Below are 20,685 nucleotides of genomic sequence, written 5' to 3'. Positions count from 1 at the left end.
CTAAATACAGCAGAGATACTCCTGGATTTAGTATTATTGCTTTTGACCTGTTGAGATCTGCTGGCAATGGTGAGTCTGGTGAAAAAAAAAACAATTTAAGCAGGGGGAGCCAGGACTTCTTTCTCATTTTTGTTAATTACTTATTTGATTAATTCAAGAAATAAGTGGGACCTTTTTGTGCCACAGATCACACATCTTATGAGAAAATTGAAAGAATACTTGCATATCTCACTAAGGATACTGAAAGGATTAAGTAATTTTTGTAGAGTATTTTGAATTTTTGAAAATTGTTATGGACAAGGACAATGTTATTCTCTTTGCATAAATCTGAAATGTTGAAGTACAGCAGGGATACCTATGATAATCTAAAACTCATCTCATACACTTATAAATTCTCCTCATTTTTGGCTGTTCTTATAGGTCCTATTTCTGAAGATGCTCACTGTCAGCAGTTTGTGGGCAAATCACTGGAATTTAGGGATGCTCAGCCCCAATACTGTCTATTTTTCTTCATCACAAATCACAGTGCTTTCTTTATGCTCAGTGTTGAAGACCAGGTTCTCAGCTGGAGTAAATGCAGGTGGCTGTGTTCAGCTGAACATCTTTATGCCTTATTTGTGCTAGATAAAGGTCATGCCTGGATCCTCACGTACAAATGTCTCAGTTTGCACTGTGAAAACTATTGCTTTTTGTTTTCCCTGTAGTAAAGATACTGCAGAAGAAACAGGTTTCAAAATCCTGCTGGTCATCTGTAAGGTGGATTAGAGTTCATCCTGTTCTGCTAAGACATGACAGTTGTAGTGCAGGGCCTGGCGAGGGAGTAAACTGGAAAAACCTCATAGTTGCCAACATCAGCAGAGAAGTGGATGCTACTGCAGGGTTTAGCTGGTATTATTTCAGAATAAAATCCTTTCTTTAGGGCTTTAACTCCTGCTGACTGTCTGAAATGCAGCTGCTGTGCTGCAGAACCTCCTGAAAAATTGTATCATACGGATAATTTCAGACTGTCAGCAGTACCAACAGTAGCAGGCAAGGAGACTACAAAGAACGGGTTAAATCACAGACTTCTTGCCTCTTCGGTATTCCTGGATAATAATCCACCTACAGTGACTCCACTCTGTGGGTAGAAAATGCCTACCTCTTTTTAAACATAATTTATGCACTCCTTTGCCTTTTGAAAAGGATAGACACCAGCCAGGTAGAAGACTGCTCTGCTGCATTAGGGCTCAGAATTAACCATCAAATGTGTGCCTGATGTGCGAGTCAATCTGCCAAGTCATAAATGTTACAAGCAGACATCTGACTACAGCGTGTATTTTTAAAGTGTGCTTTTTGGCTATGTAGCCTTAGCAAATACTGTTCCTTCCAACCTGTGCTGAAAGGGCAGGGATACATATGCTGTTAACCTGGCACGGTAAGAAATCTGCCATAAACTGATTTCCCCAGAGGGATTTCTCCCTGCAAGGGCTGTGTGCTACGAGGCAGTGTCTCCCGGATGATTCCAAGTGTCCTTGACTGGATCTGCAGTAAGCAGGAAGGTGCGTGATAGTTTCTTCTGTGATGCAGTGGTGGCATCTGAGGGGGCTGAGGGTGTGAAGGAAGCTCATTTCTCTCCCCCCAACCCCACCCCCATGACAAAAAAGTTCCTGGGCTTGGACCTGAAGGAGTTGGTTGGTGAGAAGTTTCTGCTTCTCAAGTAAAAGTCAGACCTAGAAAATTCTATGATGATTGCATAAGTACTGAAATTGCCATGCAGCTAAAGCCTGAAAAGCAAGCAATTGACTGGGGAACATATTTCTAATATAATTGCTTTTTGACCTTTTTTTTGGTCTCGCTTTGAGTTTTGATTAACTTCACGTTAATTATAATCAGTGAACACTGACGAAGAAAGGGATGGTTTTGTTGGTTTGGGATTTTGGTTTTGGTTGAAATTCCAGCAGTTTCCTGTTGTTATTCTGTTTGGAAAAGAAGTAATTCCTGGTCCTTTCAGGAACTACTCAGCAAAAAGAAATTAACCGAGAAGTCAAATTTGACACTTTTGATTCCTTGAATTAGGTAATGATATAAGCAATTTCTGGCTATTCTTGTGTGCTAGAAGGAATAAATCCATGGTAAATATGAGGTAGAACTAATTCTTCAAAAGCAGTACATATTTTTGAGGAACACAATGGCCCCCGAGCATTGCCCAAGGCATCCAGCCATTTTGTGTTCACCTATAGCAAGAATTATCAGATTATTACAGTGGAGTGTCTTGTGCTGCTCACATATCTGCAATACACCCTCTGGTCTGCATCCTAATCAAAGGGAATTTTCAGAGACATTGGCATCTGCAACGCCGATGGGCGACTGTTTTATCATCTGCCTTGCTCCCTGAGTCTCCAGGGCAATAACTGGGCTACTCCTTGTCCCAACGCACTGCCAGAAGAGGCCCCAGTGTCACTCTGCCATGTCTCTTCTCTGCCTCCTCCCTGATCTGTAACAGTACCTCTGCCACATCTGGCTGAATGTTTCCCAGGGAAGTGATTAGGTCATCTTCAATATCCGCCTGATGCTTTTGTGTCAGAGGTCTTGTAACAACGATGATTGTAGAGACAGAGCCAGCCCAGTTAAGGAAAAGGTGAGTGCTCCCACTCTGTGCCTTCCTTGGACTGTTCAGGGCGCCCCAGCATATGTCAGGCTTCAGCACATATAGAATCTGCTCTGGCACTTTATTCCATAGGTGTTGGTCTCTTGGAGGAGACCCACTTTGCTAGACACAGCTCTCAGCTCATTCTTAGTCTGCCTGCCCTGGGAAAGGGATGATTTTTCTGACAACAGCCAAGATAAAAATCAAAGGTTCATTCTTTTGCACTTCAGGGCTAATGTGTAACTAGCTCCTTCCATTCCGAACCTCTTGTCAGAATACACAGATTATGGAGACAAGGGGTTAATTCACTTGAACTGTTTTCTGACGTTATGGGATTGCCACAAACCAGGGCCAGTTAAAATATGTGCTCTGGTAAAGCATGTTAGTGTTTAACTTTATATGTTTTTGTTTCAAAATGCCTATAGGAGGAGATACGCGTTTAAATTTTGTCATTATGTAATTCAAAGTTATTTATTAGATCTGTCAGTAGTCTGTTAGACACAATCTGCTGGGTACATCTTGCATTAATTTTTCATCTGAAACAGTAGAAATAATTTTGTGGATTTTAAACTGTTGTTTTGCAGATGTAGTGTTAAATGTTACTACATTTTGCCTCCCTCATCCACGAAAGCTTTGTTTTCTCATCTTCTGTCAATCTTATTCAGGAATGCTGAATAATCAGAATGAAGCAAAGAAAAAAAACTGCCTTCTGATCTCTCTGATTTATTTTGAGAAAACTTTGGTTCCTTCTGTGTCAAAGTGTCCTCACTTCACCTGCTTAGAGAAAACATGATAGTGGAAATTCATCTAGCGTCTCCAATTTATCTCCAAATTACTGTGCAACTGTTAGTCTCCACAATACCCAGAAGAGGTAGATAAATAATGTTCTATTATCCTGATTATAGATGTAAATCATTACCAAGAAGTTGTGGCTTGCCAGAAGTCTCATTTGAAGTCGTATCAAGAGCTGGTGCATTTCTGGACTACCCAAGTAAGATTGTAACATTTTTGTTTGCTACCTTATCTCCTTGTTGCTTCAGCTCCATCACTGTATCTGTAACTGAATGTTACATGTATTTTCATATTGGAGTCCTCAGTGAACAGAATACATTAAGAAGCCACAGCTTTTCATTAGACAGCAAATATTCTCAATTAAAGATTGCTCATTTATTCTAGACCTATTTTTTTTTTAATTAATGTGATCAAACAAGGGCAAAGGGGTGCATGAGAATCATCCCCAGAATAATTCCTGTATGAGAACCCCTGCTGGAACCAGCATAGCATCTTTTAGTCTGACAAAGCAAGTGCCTGTGGCGCGCTCTCACTTCCACAACTGCCCTATATTTTTAAGCCAGCTTTTTTCTCCTCAAATCCCATTTAGTCTTGGACCACAGCTGAAAAAAGTCTGCGTGTGTGGTGAAGGACATAATTCTTATGCAGGACTTCTGAGTGGAGAAGATAGTTTGGCTAGGTTGGAATGCTGAAATATCCATTCTAGAGCTCTTAAGTAAATGAAGTTGGCCTCTTTCTCTCTCTTTTTTTGTCCTGCCCAGCTCTTGTGCCAGCCATCAAGGTGTCCGACCTTCACAGAAGAAAATGAGTGCATCAGAACATGCTGTCCAAACTCCTCACGTGTCCTCACAGCAAAGGCTTCTCCAGAATTAGCACTGGTCACAATACATGAAGCTTTTCAAGTGGAGCCTAACCCTTTTTTATTCTTTGGCAAATTTGCAACAGCAAAATCCACTCTTTTGACCACAAAATGTCTTACTGCAAACCCCCTTCCTCTTGGGCTCTCGTGAGGGCTGTTTTCTTGCTTGCAGCACGTGCAGAAGGTACTGCGTATTGCTAACTCACTTGAATTATTCTGACTACGTTGCTCTCACCTTGCTGAAAAAGGAATTGCTGTAAGAGGCCACAGTCTGAGATTTCAAACTCTTGACTGTCTTTCTCTACTAGCAAGCTGCTGATTTGTCATCCTGTGCTCCCTTTCCAGGGTCCTAACTCTATTTGTCCCTCAATGTCCAGTGAACATCGAGGGGTGAGACTTCCCACTACCTACAGTGATTTGTTTTTCTAGCTCTGAAGACTTCTTCCATCTCCTATTTCTAGGAGATATATCCTCCTCCAGGCATTTTCCTTCTCACTGCTTACATTGCAACCACTATTTTCTGCAGTTCCACTTCAGGAGTGTCCTTCTCAGGTCTGATGGTGACTGCAGTTCCTCCACTGCATAGCATCCCATGCTCTGTGAGCAGGAGAGCAGCTATTCAGCAGTGATTAAAATGCTGTTTAAAACTCAGAATTCGTGCCACAGACTCTGGGTGAAAGAGGAGCTATCAGCAGGACAAGAACATGTTGATGCTTCTAAAAGGGAGAGTATTTTCATGTCCAGAAAAGGCTAAAAACCCACAGTGCCAGGCTGAGAATCATTTGAAGATTTTTCTTCCCCTGACCTACATGGAGAGCTGTTTATATTCCCAACTAATTTAAAACTAACCAAAACCCCCCGACTTCAATCAAGATAAAGGACTGCAAGTAGACAGATGTATATTTGTAAGCAACTCAATGGAAATTATAAAATCAATTTGGAAAAAAAGGAGATCCTTTTCTCCTTGAAAACATTCAACAAGGTTTATCATATTTTTCCTTCAGATTTCAAACAAGCAAAGTTTTTTTCTTATCTACAGTTTTTAGTAAAATATTGTGCAGAAACTTATTTCCTTTTTATCTCCTGGTATTCCCTCATAAATTTTGCTGCTTTGTTCTTTTTTTATGACTACCGTTTTCATTTTCACTTCTTTATTAAGTCAGTGCGAGGGGAGAAAAAGAAATTAATATGGGGGAGAGAAGAGAAATTTGGGGATTTTTCTTGTGGAGAAAAGGGTAAAGCTTTGAATAAAAGTTATCTGAGAGGAGGGGGAGAAATTGGAGGAAAAAATATTTTGTTGCCAAAATATGTCTACATTTATTTCTGCAGCCCTAGATCTGAAAGTGGGGTACATAACAATATTCTTTCTTAGCCAAAATGTGAGAAGGCTTCCTAAACATCATCTGCAAAATTTCCAAAAATGTAAACCTCCAAAAAGATCAAGTCATGGATGGTTTCCCTTCCTTGCAATTCTCACAAGCAGCTGAATTGAAAGACAAATAACCTTGTGTGATAAATGTAAGAGGGGCTGGTGACAAGCATGGTGACTTTACTTAAGCTTCATGTCTTTCTCTGTGTAAAAAAAAAAAAAAACGCAAAACAAACAAGTCTCTGCTTCAGAATAATGGGAGATTGAAAATCGGGTGTGACCACTAAGCATTTGATGAAGGCGGATGTATGTAAAAAAAGAATATATTCTACTCTAAGGTGTGAGCCTGTGGTGAATTTTGTTAACTAGAATTTGTAATTTGGGCTACTGATTTGGCTTAAAACCATTTTTGTGGCCTGTGGGTATTTTAATAGCAGGACTCCACTGAGTGTTATTGGGAATTATGCAGCTTGAGAGATTCATGCCATCCTGAAATTTTTTTTCATTACAGCTAGTACCCTATGCAGTGTAGGTAGTAAATGGAAAACTTTTTTTTTCATTTGAATCCATGTCCTTATTGATATTCTTCTCAAAATACAGTTTCTGGTCTCTCAATAAACACAGAGCAAGACTTGTGAATGTAGCTTTCACACATAATTTCTGGATGTGTTTGTGAGCCTTTTGCCATCTGTGTACATTACAGATCTTTAGAATAAACTACTGTGCAAGTTGTACAAGCAGTTGGACAGTTGTACAAGCTCATAACAGAAATATCTCTTTTCATTTTATTTTTTATTTTCTGCAGTTGTCAAAGTGAGGAACAAGGGATGTCACAGAAAAGTATTCCTACTATAAATTTTCCAGTTACTAAAATCAATGATGTGCCCACAGTTACCATAAGTGGAAATTGCATCTGTTAGACTGATATTGCTAAATAAAACCTGGTTGACTACTGGGATGAACAATATCCTCAGATATCCTCATGGCAATAAAAAAAAGCAATTATTCCTAACATTCACATCTACAACCTCTGCTTAAATTTACAGCAATTCTTGTGCCTGTAAACACATACATCTCACTTCTAAAATATATTTAGAACAATTAGAGCAAAAATATTAGATGCAGTTTCTCACTGGTCTAAATTAGATCTTGCTATTGAAGAGCAGGAGAAGCTTATATTTGCAAGAAATGCCTTCAAATCAAAGAGCAGCTCTGTGTGCTGTTTTCAGCAGACATATAGCTATGTTGAAATCCTACCTGGACGAAGAGAGTACAAAAACCACTTCACCTTGGTGCTTATAAAAATGATACCTGCACGGCCAAAGCAAAAGCATACGGATACATATTCCCCCTGTGCAGTATTCCATAACCCTATAGACCCAGGGAAGGGAGCAGCTGCCTGCTTTACCCAGTTTTATTTCCTGTCAGATAGAGGTTGTGTAATTTGTCTGTGTAAAAGAAATGGCTCCAATTGCTTCAAAGGAGAGTTCTCCACCTGCTAGCGGGTAAGTATGACCTCCCCAGACTCCTACAAGTGAAACATAACATTCCCCTGTTTGCAAGAACCCAGCAGAAGCCTTGTGGATGTGTCCCATTCCTTTGAATTTTCTTACAAGGTGACCTGCATCCTAACTGTCTTGAGTATTTTGCTCTTCAATATTGAATACTTGCTTCAAATTCTAATCATATTTTCATTATTGTTGTCCCTTTTGTAGCTGCTTTTTAAAGTATTTTCATAAATGTTTGAGACTCAGAGGACCTTGTTGATGCAGGGCAATATTAGTAGCCTCCTTATCAGATGATGACAAATAAATGTACAAAGCTACCACAACGACATTTTAAGTTTTTAATGCTTAGAACCTTTGGAGATCAACTTAGGGACCATCTGCAGTTGTCACTGACTTCTAAGAGAGCTACAGAAACTGAGATCCAATGCTGAAATTTCTGTTGTGGCTGTGATGCGCTCAACATTTATATCTAGAGGGAACTTTGATTAATGCAAGATGTCAAAGGCTTCGTGAGACTGTGGAGACAAGACTCAGCCTAATGCCTGAAACTGGCGTGTGATTAGCTTGTTTTCAGATGTGGTAGCAAGCCTTCTGGATGCCAGAGAGTCTTGAAAATACCATTCCTCCTATTTCAACAGCATAGTTAGTTAAAGAAAGTGTGCATTTAATTGCAAAATAGGCTGGAACTGATTTCATACAGAACATACAGTAAGTAAGGGGCTTAGGAGCACAGCTTTAAACTTCCTGGTTTTTGCTCATATTCCTGCCACGGTTCCCAGTAAAATTTCTCTTTCATCTACATTTGTCGTAGTTCCTTCTTTCTTACTTTCTAATAATTTAAGAGACAAGATGACAGAACAGATTAAAAAATATCTATAAATAATACCGTACGTAAAGAGGCATTTACCCACTGAGTCTTAAAACTCATTCCCTGATTTGGATCTATTTTTATAAGCTTCATCTCACTTGACACTGACAATGATTCACATAAATATTAAGTGCTCATTTTTAGTCCAGTGCACATAAGTGAAGCTAAACTGTAGTGTTCTTTGGAGTTTTTACCCCGAAGGTCCTTAGTTAGGGTGGAAAGAAGGTTAGGAGGATGCTGTTCTTAAGCACTCTACAATTATCACACATTAGCTAGTGTAGATGGAGCATTTTCAAATTTTTCAATGACATTCACATATCAAATGGGGTTTTTTTGTTGACTTTTCTTTTTCATAGGATATAAAAATTGTGTTATCCTGAATTAAAGTCTAAACCTGAAGGCTGTGGAATAACGTGGTTTCTTCTTTATACTTCCCTGTTTGTGTTGTGGCTATGTTTAACTCTATCACTATCCTTTTGCTGTATCTTGTTTTTTAATTAAAGCAGTCCTGAGATGTTTTATTAATTGTCCGAACATTTTGTTCTTTGGACTAGGCTGCAAAGCTATTTAAACAATGAAAGAAAATATTTTTTTCAATGTTTGTCACTTCTAAATTCTAATACAATTGTGTTTCTGTTATAGCAGAAGTATATTTGATAACAGATGGTAAAACTGCAAAACTGTCTCTGCTTCATTAGCGCCCCTGGCAAGTCTTCCTATATAAGGTAAGTTACAGCAGAGAGGGATATTTAACAAAATACCCTCCACAGTTCCCAGTAAGATTTTGGACTAGTTTTAAGTGTATCATGAAAGCAGTGAATGTAATAGCTAGAATGTCCATTGATCACTTCCGTGTTTGTTGTTAAAACCAGAACTAAGCATACGTGCTGTAAAAGGCTCTGATCTAGCAAAGATTTGTTCTAGTGCTTTTCCAAGTTAAATTTATCCTGGCAATAGTTTCATTGAGATCATTTTCCTTTAATGGTGATAATGGGTTTTTATTAAAAAGTAATAAAATATAAGTGATCAATCTCCATTTAAATTAAAAGAATGCTTATGTTAAAATATTGATGCAAAAGCAGCCTTCAGAGATTTTAAGAATGCTTGTATTTCCATGGCACGATTGAAAGGTGACAGATTGATAGCCCTGGGAAACATAGGTCTTTTCAAAACAAATTATGTGATGTGTCCTCACACTGACTTTGGAGCTCACTCTGCAGTGTGGCAGAACTGCTCAGGCTCTGGGGTGAAAAAGTCCTCTCTGGTTCTGTATATCATCTACTCTGCATATCATCTCCTACTTTCTTGTGCATTTTGCACATTCCTTCTCCATAGGGGCTGCACAGAGATCCCGAAATCACTGCACATGGCTCACCCTGGAGTCCAATGCATGAGGACAACATATGGTTATTTCCTACCAGGAACTGGCTCCCAACAAGTGAGTGAAAAGAAAAAGACCAGTCTTGTCATATGCCAACATTAAGACCGTCTCTGATAATGCCACTACGTATACCTGTTTTCTTCTATTGATCTTGCTGAATTCAGTAGCCCAGAATCACCACAGAGGAACAGCCTCTTCCACTTTATTGGGAAATTCTGCTTTGCCATCTTCCTAGTATAATGGTTTGTGAACTCCTCATGCTGTGCAAATTGGATTAACTTCACTAACTGCCTGGATTATGCAGCTTTGTGAAGTGGGAAGGGCTCCCAAGCAGGGATGGATGAAAATTTGAAATCATGCAGTGGGAGGAAAATATTAAATTGGAAATTTCACATTCTAAGCAAAAAACAGTAGCCACTAGATTATTGTGTCCAGGGAACTGTTTCATACTACAAGTATCTCATGTTTTTATTTGAGTATGTTTTTTAAAACAGCTTATATTCAGTATGTATTTGGCAAGTACATTTAAAGGACTTTTCCTATTAGTGAAGGAAAATTATGGGCATCAACAAGGCTTTGATATAAGGTAGTTGCCAACAGTACTAAGGCAGTTTTGGGCACATGCAGAAACAACACTGTAGGAACTGGGAAATTTCAGGAGGCATTTTAATAAATTACAAGTGCAGGGTTAGTGTTTTGGGAATTCTAAGTTTGAGCTCATATGGTGACACCCTTTCATGAGTCTGCCCTCAGAAGTGAAGATGTAGGAAGTGACTGCTAGGATGCAGGAGTGATGGAGAGGTGGTGACAGAGAAGTCCTGCTGTCTTGTGCACTGGCCACCACAGCTCAGGCACATACTGCATCTTTGGAAGGATCACAGCTTCTGCTGCAGTCCAGGTTGCTTTGGAAAACACTACATCTGAGTAGAGTGTAAAGTCTTCCCTTAGATGTCAACTTGCTGTTTTTATAGTACAAGCATTTAGAGGTGTCACAGAAATTATAACTCTATTGTGCTAGCTACTGAAATAAACATATAGTAAGGGAGAGAGGAAAAAGTGCAAAACGAAGCCTGAGAAATTTTGTTTTTCTCTTTTGAAAATGACGTACAAAGATTAAGCATCTTGCATGATTTCACACACAGTAAAATTCATAGAAAATGGAGAGGCTGAAGCATACCCAAATGATGTGCCATACTGAGCTAATAAAATGTGGTGTTTGTATGCTTGTGCCCACTGCAAATGTTCATTTGCTGAGCTAAATGTGTGCGACCTGCCTTTGCACTATTGGCACGCTGCAGATGCTCCTCCTGAGAGGATCCTTCAGAGCAAACATAGGCAAGCAAGTAGGGCTTTGGTCAGACCTTCTGATAAATGCTCACTCCATAAACTGCATTAATTTGGTTGTGTGCAATCATTTCTCCAAATCTCAGGTTTGGGGGCTTTTTCAGGGTTTTGTTTTTTGCTTTCTAGTAAATTTCCACCGTGTAGGTCTGTGTCTGAGGACATGTGAGAATGTTCTGAATGAATGCTAAAAACCACCCGGTAAGAACAAAGGCTCACCCTGCTGTCCCAACCGAGATATCCTTTGAGAACAGTAAATGCACAGTTTTAGGCATTCCTATAGCTGATGGCAATGTGGACATGAAGATAAATTTGTGGTTTGGAGTTGAAGGCTCTATAAAATTTCTTACTGAATTTCAAACTTTTTATTTGCCTGTAGTCCATGCCACTGACACAGTGAAAACTGAGCTCTGCTTAGTAGAGCAGGTTCTCCAAAAGATGCTTTCTTTAGAACAGTGAATGCACTTTTGCACTATTGATTTCCTGCTGCTTAGACATAACTAACATTTTAAGTAATCTATACAGTTTTGAAATTTACATTAGGTCTTTTAATAAAATCCCTAGCACCTCAGGGACTTCTTGTAGTATAGACAGTGAACTCCTATTAACTCAACACTAAACAACAGAACACTAAATTTCAATACCACTTAAGCAAAATTCTGACCTACGCTGATCTGCTACTACCCCAAAACCAGGAAACCAAACACCACCCCACAGCAGTTGCCTCAGTCTGGGTATTGGTTGAGCTACCACAGCAGAGTCAGGCTGCTCTTGGTTTGTCCTTACAAGTGCTTTACTGAAAAGCCCTGAGTTAAATTCAGTTCTGCATTATGCGGGACACATTCCCGAGAAGTGCTAAGACGTACTGTCACTAGATTTCTTGCAGAACTCCACACTAGAAGCGAAGGGGAGATCCATGCTAAAAAGGGAAACGGGAATAGCACAATGTGGCTGAGATCATGTTGTGGTGTTTTTAGAGTAGAGAGATCAAAGGCTGCTGTGAAGGCAAGCCCTTTTGCATTGCTTGTTGTGGCAATTACACAATTGTCCTTGTCCTGAAAAATTTTACCTGAAATAGGTGTGCATGGGTCTCTGGTTGGATCCCACTAAAACCGGTGATAGTTGGGACCACGGCCCTACAAGGTGGGGTGGGATTTTAGTGATGGTCTGTTTGTTTCTTGCCTGAGTCCTTTTCTGCGCTAGGACATGACCTCCCTTCTGCTGGAGGTTGTAGGTGCTCAGAATTTTAGAGACTTCTTCCTATTCATTTTGTTTTGAAGTCTGTTATCAAGACTGAAGCATTCTGACTGAAGGTTTTAATTTAATTAATTACTGGATAAATCACAGAACTGGCCTCCACCATCTATACCTGTCAATTGATCCGGTGTAACGAAGACTGCAAGAAGCTCAAACTGAAAAACAGAACAGGGGTATTGGAATGAATTTTCAAGGGAAATCCGCAGCTACATTTCTTAGGTATGTTAAATGACAAGCAACCCAAGCAGATCAGATCTTTCTGTGTTTCAGAGTATGTTTTTTGAGGGCAAATGTGGGCAGCAAGAGAAACTCTGCTGCAGTCAAAACAAGTAGTTTTTAAGTAACTGTTGATGTATCTCTGCGTACATTTAATTTTTTTGTGAATGGCTAGAATATCAATTTGGTTGTGCAGATGACAATGTATGTTTTAACTTGTATTTGCCTCTGAAAATTATAAGACTCGTGTCCTGGTAGCAGTAGGCTTTGCCTTTTCTATTTAAAAACAAATAATCCATTGTATTCCTTCTTAAAAGGGACATTCTCTGCCAGGTTTTCAAGCAAAAAGCCAGTATGATATTTTAAGCTATTTCTTGCAGTCACAACACCTCAGTGGTCCTGACCCTAAGATTTTTCTGAGTAAGTCTGAGATTTACTGCTGCTCCCAAAGTATCAACATAATTACGTAAGTGTGTGCCAGCAGCGAGTGCCTGTGTTGGTAGCTCATGTGCAGCACACACATCGCTGCCTGTCTGCAGTGCACTGAAACCTGAGATTTATTGCATTTACAAAAGGCCATTACAATGCAATTTTAACTTACTGTCATTAAAGGGTCTTACATCATAAGCAATCGCTGCAAAAAGCCTTGGCCCGCAATTTATTCATAATTTTTATAGCATGATTTATTAGCGCCTCTGCTATATTTTATAAGTCTTATCAGAAAGAAATTAAAATCAATTAGGGCCTGGTCCTTTCACCTTTACCCATGTTGGGTGGTACCTTGTTCTCAGCCTGACGGAAACGGGGATATTCCTGGAGTAAGCTATCACTACAGGAGTAGGAGTGAAGATAGCAAAATCTGGTTACTTAGTGAGCACAGGAGAGAGATGTAAAAATTATTCTAGAAATGACAGCATTTGGTTTATATTCCAGGGGGAGGAGGTGGTTCTCCATGGATTCATAGATTTCTCTGATTTCATCCGATCCTACCGCTTCTGTGTACCATTTGGAGTGAATCACATATTTATGTAATTCAATATTCAGCAGGGAAAGCCAAGTCAGCCTTCTAAACTGTTCTTTCCTCAGATCAAATTCAGCATATAGTAACTGAGAAGCTAATTGTACGACAATTGCAAAGATCTCAAAATCGCTTTTCTATCAGTTTTATACCCCAAGAATGCACTAAAATTTCATAAGATCAAGCTTATACAAAATGGAAACTCAGTTTTGCCATCTGTATTTGCATGAGAAAGAATTACACACTTGATTATCACTCAGGGCCCAATTTTTCAATCTGAATACCCCTGCTTGCCCTTTTTATTACGAAACACAGCGCTTGGATATGGTTTAGTTGAACGTTAATTGAAATCATGTGGTTTAAAGGGGGATGTATTCTACAGTCCTTTGCAGTAAAAAAATACCCATAAGATGATGATGAGCTTTGTCAGTATTAGAGCTCTATGTTTTGATGCAGTGGGCTAAAGATGCTCATGTCTTTAAAAGATTATGAAAACACGTATTTGAATATGTATGCGCCTAATAAGTTGCTAAGATCTATTGCACTTTAGTGCTTTGGAATGGAAATATGCACCGTATCTACTAAAAAAAAAAAAAAGCAGTACACAGCAATTAATTTATCCTGAACCATACTGCAGGAAAATTCATTTCTATCCTTGAAGTTGGTGGTAATTTTGGCTGAGTTTCAATAACAGTAAGGCTGGGCCCTCTGTTGCTGATTTGCTAACATCTCTCCTTATGTTAAGAGAAAGGCAGTATGTACAGACTTTACTAAAGTACTACCATAAATATACACACATTTTTACAAATAAGAAAGACAAATACTGTTAAACGCTAGATTGCACAGCAGAATGGAAGAACAAGATGGAAAAATTGTTTTCCTAGGTATAGTCTAATATACCACAGTTCTGTGAGCAGTTCTAAAATAGAAATTTTATAATTGATCCATGGATCTTTTTATCCTTTGTCTCATGATAGACCAACAGAGAATTAACAGTATTTTGTTGCCTTTTTTTCCCTACCCAAAACCAAAATAGCAAATGTCAGGAGAAGGGCAAAGAAAATACCTGAAGGTACAAGAGGATGGATTAAAGAGAGAAGGGACCAAATATCTCTCTGAACCCAGCCACTAAATTCACATCGATTTCAGTGGCACCACGGTTACTTCTGCAGAAATATTTTGGGGTGGTTTAATTTTGAAGTCCTTCCTCATATGGAAATCCCACTCAGCATCGTAGGAGGAGGCAGCAATAGGAAGGCATATATATGTGTATGCATATGATGGTATGATCCATACAATCACAGCTTTGGCTAAATGAAGTAAATTTTGTAACCTAGAAACATTAAAATTAAGTGAGATTAAAAAAAATTTAAAATGGCAACAGATGCTGTTCTTTTTTAAGGTTTTAGAATAATAGAAATAACACTGGAAATAGGCAAATAGATTTTAAAAAATGTCCTTGAATCCAAACTGCTAAGTCTGTACCAGGCAGCCATGGAATTGTCAGGTGGGTAACATCATCTCTCTCATCTCCTTGTGAGACTGTGACTTCAAAGAGATTGTAAGATTTTCTGGGTAGACATCATATCTTCCTGTGTGTCTCTGAACAGCTCTAACTGGTGAAGTCATGATCCTGCATGGCTGTTCTGATATTTTTAATTTTTTCCCTGTGTGTGTGTGGTAGTTTAAAAACGTATTATTTCTGAATTCAGACGGACAGTTCCCAGGAGCTACTTGTGTACCTGCTCCCACCATGACCAATTTGATAGGGACTGGTTGTGGGACTTGGAGCAGTGAACACTTTCTAACTGGCATTGCAAAGGTTTCTTTGGTCAGGATGCAGAGAAGACTACCATGCTCACTAGTGGGTTATATAAGGATTTGCAGTAACATGTTCCTTGATGGGAGAAAATAGGAATAAAATGGAATTTTAGGAACTATATTAATAATGAATGATAGAATGGTAGTTAATAGATGTCTGTAATTCCATTATACTACAAATGCAAGGGAAACCTCATTTGATGTGGAAAGATTCTCATTTTTCCAGAGCTGTAATGCAGCGTGCAGTTAAAATTAGGCAGCCTCGTTAATTTCCAAAGTATATGGTGAGAATTCTGGCCGCCAGCTTCAGTGCAGGATTAGATATGCCTCTGCAGGAGACACTTTTCAGAAAGGCTCCAGGTGGGAGAGCAGCTCCAGCAGGGCCCCTTGGAAGCTGTCCCTGAGAAGGGTAGAGGAAGCGAGTGGGGCAGCTCTCGACCCCTCTGTCCCTGTCTGCTCGTGCTTGGTGGGAGTCCCCAGACCTCTGTCTGTGGAGCGCTCCTGTGCCAAGCATGTCCCACATCACACATCTGTGGAATGAGCTCCCCTTGTGAAGGATAAAGAGCATCTGTTCCCACTCCCTGATATCTGCCTCAATTCCTGAGCTAAGTCGTGCTGGCCAGGGGTAAGGAATGAGCAGAATCACCCCAGCCTCTAATCCTCAAGACAGTGTGGTTTTCCAGGAACTAGGATCCCATAAGCCTTTTTGTACATATGAGCCGTACTTTATAGAGAGAAAAAGCAGTTTAAATGAACACAGCAAGGTTGAAATGCTTTTGAATGTGCGAAAGAAAGATGGAAGAAATCCCTGGGGAATACCTTTTTCTCATCTCTTTACCACTATCCTTTTTCCTCTCTCCTTCTCAGTGTCAGAAACTCGTCCTTCAAAAGTCACCCACTGAGGAAAGCAGATTCTTCTGCAGGATGTGAAGAGGAAACATGAGGGAAGGGTGAGTGAGAGTTTTACTTTTCCTCTTACAGATCAAAGCGATACAGCATATGCCAGGACTGTAAGTCAAGCTGTTGAGGACTTTCCATAGGACCTTACCCAGCTTTTATTTAAAAACAGTAAAAATGTTTATTTGGAAGGACTACAAAAGCCTTTCTGAGAGTTCATTAATGAAGCTTAACTGTCCAATCTGAATGTGAGCAGTAGCGCAGAATCTTAGCTGAAAGCTCCTCGCTCCCAAACACTGAGTAACCCAAGGAATGTGAATTAACACAAACACAACCTTATCCTGCTGTGGAGGAGGAGGAGGAAGGGGAATAAATATGTTAGATACCTGCAGGCCAAACTCCCCAGGAAGTCAGTGGGAGCTTTACTAGTGGAAGAACAGCATGACCAGGCATAAGCATAAAGGAGAGAGGATGCCAAGGAAATATTTTCCATGCTTTTGTGTACTGAGGGACCTATGAAGTCTACTAAGTCCAGAGAGCAGGAACTCTTCTACAATGCAACTCTCAGCTGCTTTACCATAGCTTTCTGGCTGACTCTATTTCCCCCTTTGTGCCTACTTAGAAAAAACAAATTTACAAAGTTGTCTCATGATGCAAAAAAGACAGTTCTAATGAGCTTCAAAGAAACATCAGTTTAGATGTGTGCAGTGATATTTAGCTGTCTGGACAGATGCTTTTGACAATCCTTCCAGATCCCTGATCTTTCCCATCACCTTTTTGTTACTCTGTTCAGATCTTCAGGCACCAGACTTTGCCTCTGATATCCAAACACGGATTCTTTAGGTTAAGGAGAAGTGTTCGTCTTACTAAGATAGGTGTCTAAGGCAGTCTGCCATTTGAAACAAACTATCTTTTCTTATTACATATATAGAAGATGATGCAATTTTTTAAGTGTTTCCTCTTTTTAGAAAGAACTACATTATTAAGGAACTAGCATGAGAAAACTTGAAATTAATTAAAATCAGCCACTATTGTTTTAACAAGCAACTGTTGACTGTGTTGCACCTAAAGACAAATGATTCGTGACTAGGAGCTTTGCTTAATCAAAGTTAAGAAATAAACAAAATTTGCAGAGTAAGCTGATTTTGCCTGACATACACAAATGCACTTCCAGTCTTCCCTGGCTGTCTACAACAAGATCAGAAGTAATTTAGTATGAGTCAGGTGGAGGTGAAGCAAAACAGTCAAATGTATTTGCAAGCAGTGTCCATCAAAATCCTCCAAGAATGGCTGGATTTGAGTAAATGCTGAGCTTTTCATAGACAGTTCATAAACATTCCCTGATCTAGCATACCAGATACAGTCCAGAGAATCTTGCTTTATACAAATATGCAGATTTTCATTTAATCTTAATATTCAGAGACTGTATTCCCTTTACTTGCCCACGTGTAACACTACAGTGGTTATGCAAACTGATGCTTACATTGAGATGCTGTTTTGACATGCTTTTTGGTGCCATATGTAAACATCAAAGGTGTGTAATAACCACCCTTAGTACAGATCCCAGTTCCATTTAGGAAGAGAATATTTTGTGGTTTTTTTTGGACAAAATGTGGCAATATGCAATGTGATTTTAGATTTTTGCACAACTGAATTACGGTTTGTAACTGAAAGTAGCGCACTCAGGAGGGTAACAGTGGATTTGTTGCCTGACTCTACCAATGACTGCCTCAATATACCATTCACTTAATGGGATTCCATTCACCATTAATGATGTTATCAATTATTTTACTATAAATTAGCTATTGTGAGCTTCAGGTCTTTTTGCAATGTCTGTGTTAGGTTACAGGAGCGTAAATCAAACTCCCATCTCTTTTTACATCCATAACCATAACGTATGGCTTTTATTAGGGAATGTTAAGTGTCTTATAATGTCTTCTTAATGGACAGTGTGTGCATGTGTTGATGAGGAAAGCCATCTTCCTTCATGCAAAATATTAATGCATGTGGCCTACGTCTCCATAGATACAAGTTAAAGAATCATATTCAACTCACGGAATACTCAGTGTACTCATATTTATCTAGTTTTAACAATCCTTTAAGGAAAGAACAAGTTAGAGGTAAATTAGGAGTTGAATTCTAACAGGTATGCACAAATGATTGTGAATAATGCTACATTATCCATTCAAACCCCCTGCCTCCCCCAACAAACCTAAACCATTTTATAAGACACGTACTTCTAAAGGGAAATACCCTTAAAGAATTGATATCCTTCTAGAATTCCACCCTGCGCATCACAAAGACTCCTAATGTTGGTTATAAATTTTTGTCCTTCTTCTAAAATATCATAATGCCCCCAAGCAAAAGAGTGTTTTAACCTCTGCATCCTTTTCACTGGGACAACATTATCCCTTTGGCTTTCAAACCACTACCCAAAATCTTGAACAAGCACATTACTTTCACTTGAAATGTGTTTTACCAATAGATTCCTGGGTACCAGAGAGATCTGCTATTCAGACTGCCGGCTAGCATTGGGCTTGATTAATAGAAACCAAGCATTTTGAAAGATACCCTCCAGCCTTGCCTTTCCCTTTCCATGTTCCCTTGCCAGAAATCAGGGATTTGAAAGCTGCAAAACAACAGCATCATCTTTTCATCTTGTGGTAAATATTCTATTATTCCTTTATCCTCCATGCTGTTTAAAGAAATTCATTTAAAATAGGAACTCCTTTGTTCAGTGAGGAAGTCTCCAAACGGTATGCAAACAAGAATCTTTAGAAATGCAGCAAGCTGTAACTCCAGGCTCTGCTCCAGCTTTCCCCATTCATTCAGTTTGCAGACCTGGTGTCTGCCTGCTGGAGATCTCTGCTCAGACCAAGTCTCTGGCAGCTGCTATTCCACCACCCATTCATACATGGCCAGCTCCCCTCTTCCTTGCATTTCCACTTCTCTTTCCTCCATCCATCCATCCATCCATCCATCCAATTTTCTCCCTAATCTGATCTCATTTCTTTGATCCTTCTCAGGAACACTGATCACCCTCCCCCACCAAAGCACCACTCATCCCTACCGAGGGCTGGCAGCAATTAAGCTGTAACAAAGGTACATTTAAGAGCAAAGCCTATGCCAACCACTTTCTTTATGAAGGCACTATTCTCCATCTGTTTCCCTAGTTATCAAATTGACTATCTTGGGAGTTAATCTTGCTGCTGTTCCTGTAGCAAATATTTTCAGTACTTTTGATTTCAGGAGCAGAATCAGGCCCTAATTAATGTAATTATCCTTATTGCATGAGGAGGTGACTACTTAAAGGAGTGGAATGATTGTTACAGACCATTTTTATCCACACCTATGCTGTGAACTGCACCACTGTGCATTCCCCTTTCCAAAACAACCGCAGGCACCAGGAGGGGAGGAGTTGTCCTTCAGTAGCAGGCAAGAAACCTGTCAAACACAGTGTCCCTTCTACATGAATGAAACCCTTTCCTCTGATTAATATTTTGCATTCCCCACAAGGGAAAAAGACACAGAGTAAGCAGCTGAATTACCCATTTTCAGAGAAGCATGTTCATAAATATTTAACTTGGTATGTATGAGAAAGGAGAAAGGCACTGATTCCCTTTCCAGCCCAGGCTGAAACTCTCCAAATCCCCCGATACCTCTGGGACTGCCTGCTCCCATAATCCTTTCTCCATCTCATAAAGGGGAGAGAGCCATTAGCTTGTAAGAGGGCTGGACAAGGTGTCTCTCTTTACTGGGGGATGTCTGACAATAAAAATCTATGCATAGAGGGAAATTACCTGGTGTAATGAAGTCCTCTGGCCCATGACTGGGACCCTGCCCCAAGCTGTACTAGGAGTTTTAGGAGCCTATTAGAAAATAAGGGTCTCTGGAGGCCCACATCTGAGTTCACAAGCTCAGGCCTGGATGTCTACTCGTTCCCCACGCATGGGGCCTGCTTGAGAGCGTGGGTTACATCCCCACAGACCCTGTATGGTTTCTGTATGGCCACACATATAGATGGCTGCTCTGCTCTGATAGTGGAGAGAACCCTGGTGATGCTGGGAGCAAGTGGGACCGCAGAGAGGTTGGAGTGTTTTGATGAGGGTGCTGATTGCATAGCTTACCCTTGCATATCTGGAGGAGTAGGGATCCTCAAAGAGTGCCCAGATGCGGGGCTGCCACCGTCTCCAGAAGCCCCCAGACCTGCCATCTGGGGAGTCACTAAGTGCTAGGCGTTTTGTCATCTCCAGCTCATCTTCACCATCACCAGAGTCTCCTGTGCCATCTATGTCTCCGTCCTCAGCACTGCTATCCAGAGGCGCCCCACCAAAGCTGTCCAGAGCCTCTTCGGCGTCGCGGTGCTGCCGGTAGGTCATCCAACAGCAGGGCTCCACATCGGTCTCATCGATGCCCCAGAAGGCCAGCTCCTCCTCATACAGGGGCCCGCACACGTCCGCGGGGCAGTGCAGCTTGCCAGTGCGGTAGTAATTCAGGATGTGGGCGAAGACGCCCGGGTGCCGGTCGAAGAAAAACTCATCCGTGCGGGGGTCATAGTCAAAGTGGCTGTGGGCATCGGGCTCAGCGATCCAGGCCAGCCGCGTGCCGGGCAGGGTGCGCAGGGTGCTGCGGTAAGTCTGGTGCCTAGTCCCTCCCACGTTGATCACAATGCGGTCGCTCTCGTCGCCCTGGCCCATCTCGTCTCTTATTAGGCATGTCGCAGACTCATCCA

The 20,685-nt window shown here is 40.4% G+C and overlaps 1 protein-coding gene across 3 annotated transcripts in view; it reads right to left on the bottom strand.

Moving 5' to 3' along the window:
* KCNC1 (potassium voltage-gated channel subfamily C member 1) overlaps nucleotides 1-20,685 on the bottom strand; it is a 124,876-nt gene extending 104,191 nt beyond the window's left edge. For all 3 annotated transcript variants that reach the window (XM_066187640.1, XM_066187642.1, XM_066187643.1), the window contains exon 1: nucleotides 20,081-20,685. In XM_066187640.1, the coding sequence (XP_066043737.1) occupies nucleotides 20,081-20,650 (570 nt within the window). In that variant the 5' untranslated portion in view covers nucleotides 20,651-20,685. The remainder of the gene's footprint in view (nucleotides 1-20,080) is intronic.

This window comes from Chamaea fasciata, unplaced genomic scaffold, assembly GCF_029207755.1.
Source record: "Chamaea fasciata isolate MVZ Bird 193981 ecotype frontalis unplaced genomic scaffold, bChaFas1.0.hap1 SCAF_7, whole genome shotgun sequence".
In the NCBI taxonomy this organism is placed as follows: domain Eukaryota; kingdom Metazoa; phylum Chordata; class Aves; order Passeriformes; family Sylviidae; genus Chamaea; species Chamaea fasciata.
Note: the sequence above shows the minus strand (reverse complement) of the source record. Positions and strands in the feature narration are given on the sequence as shown.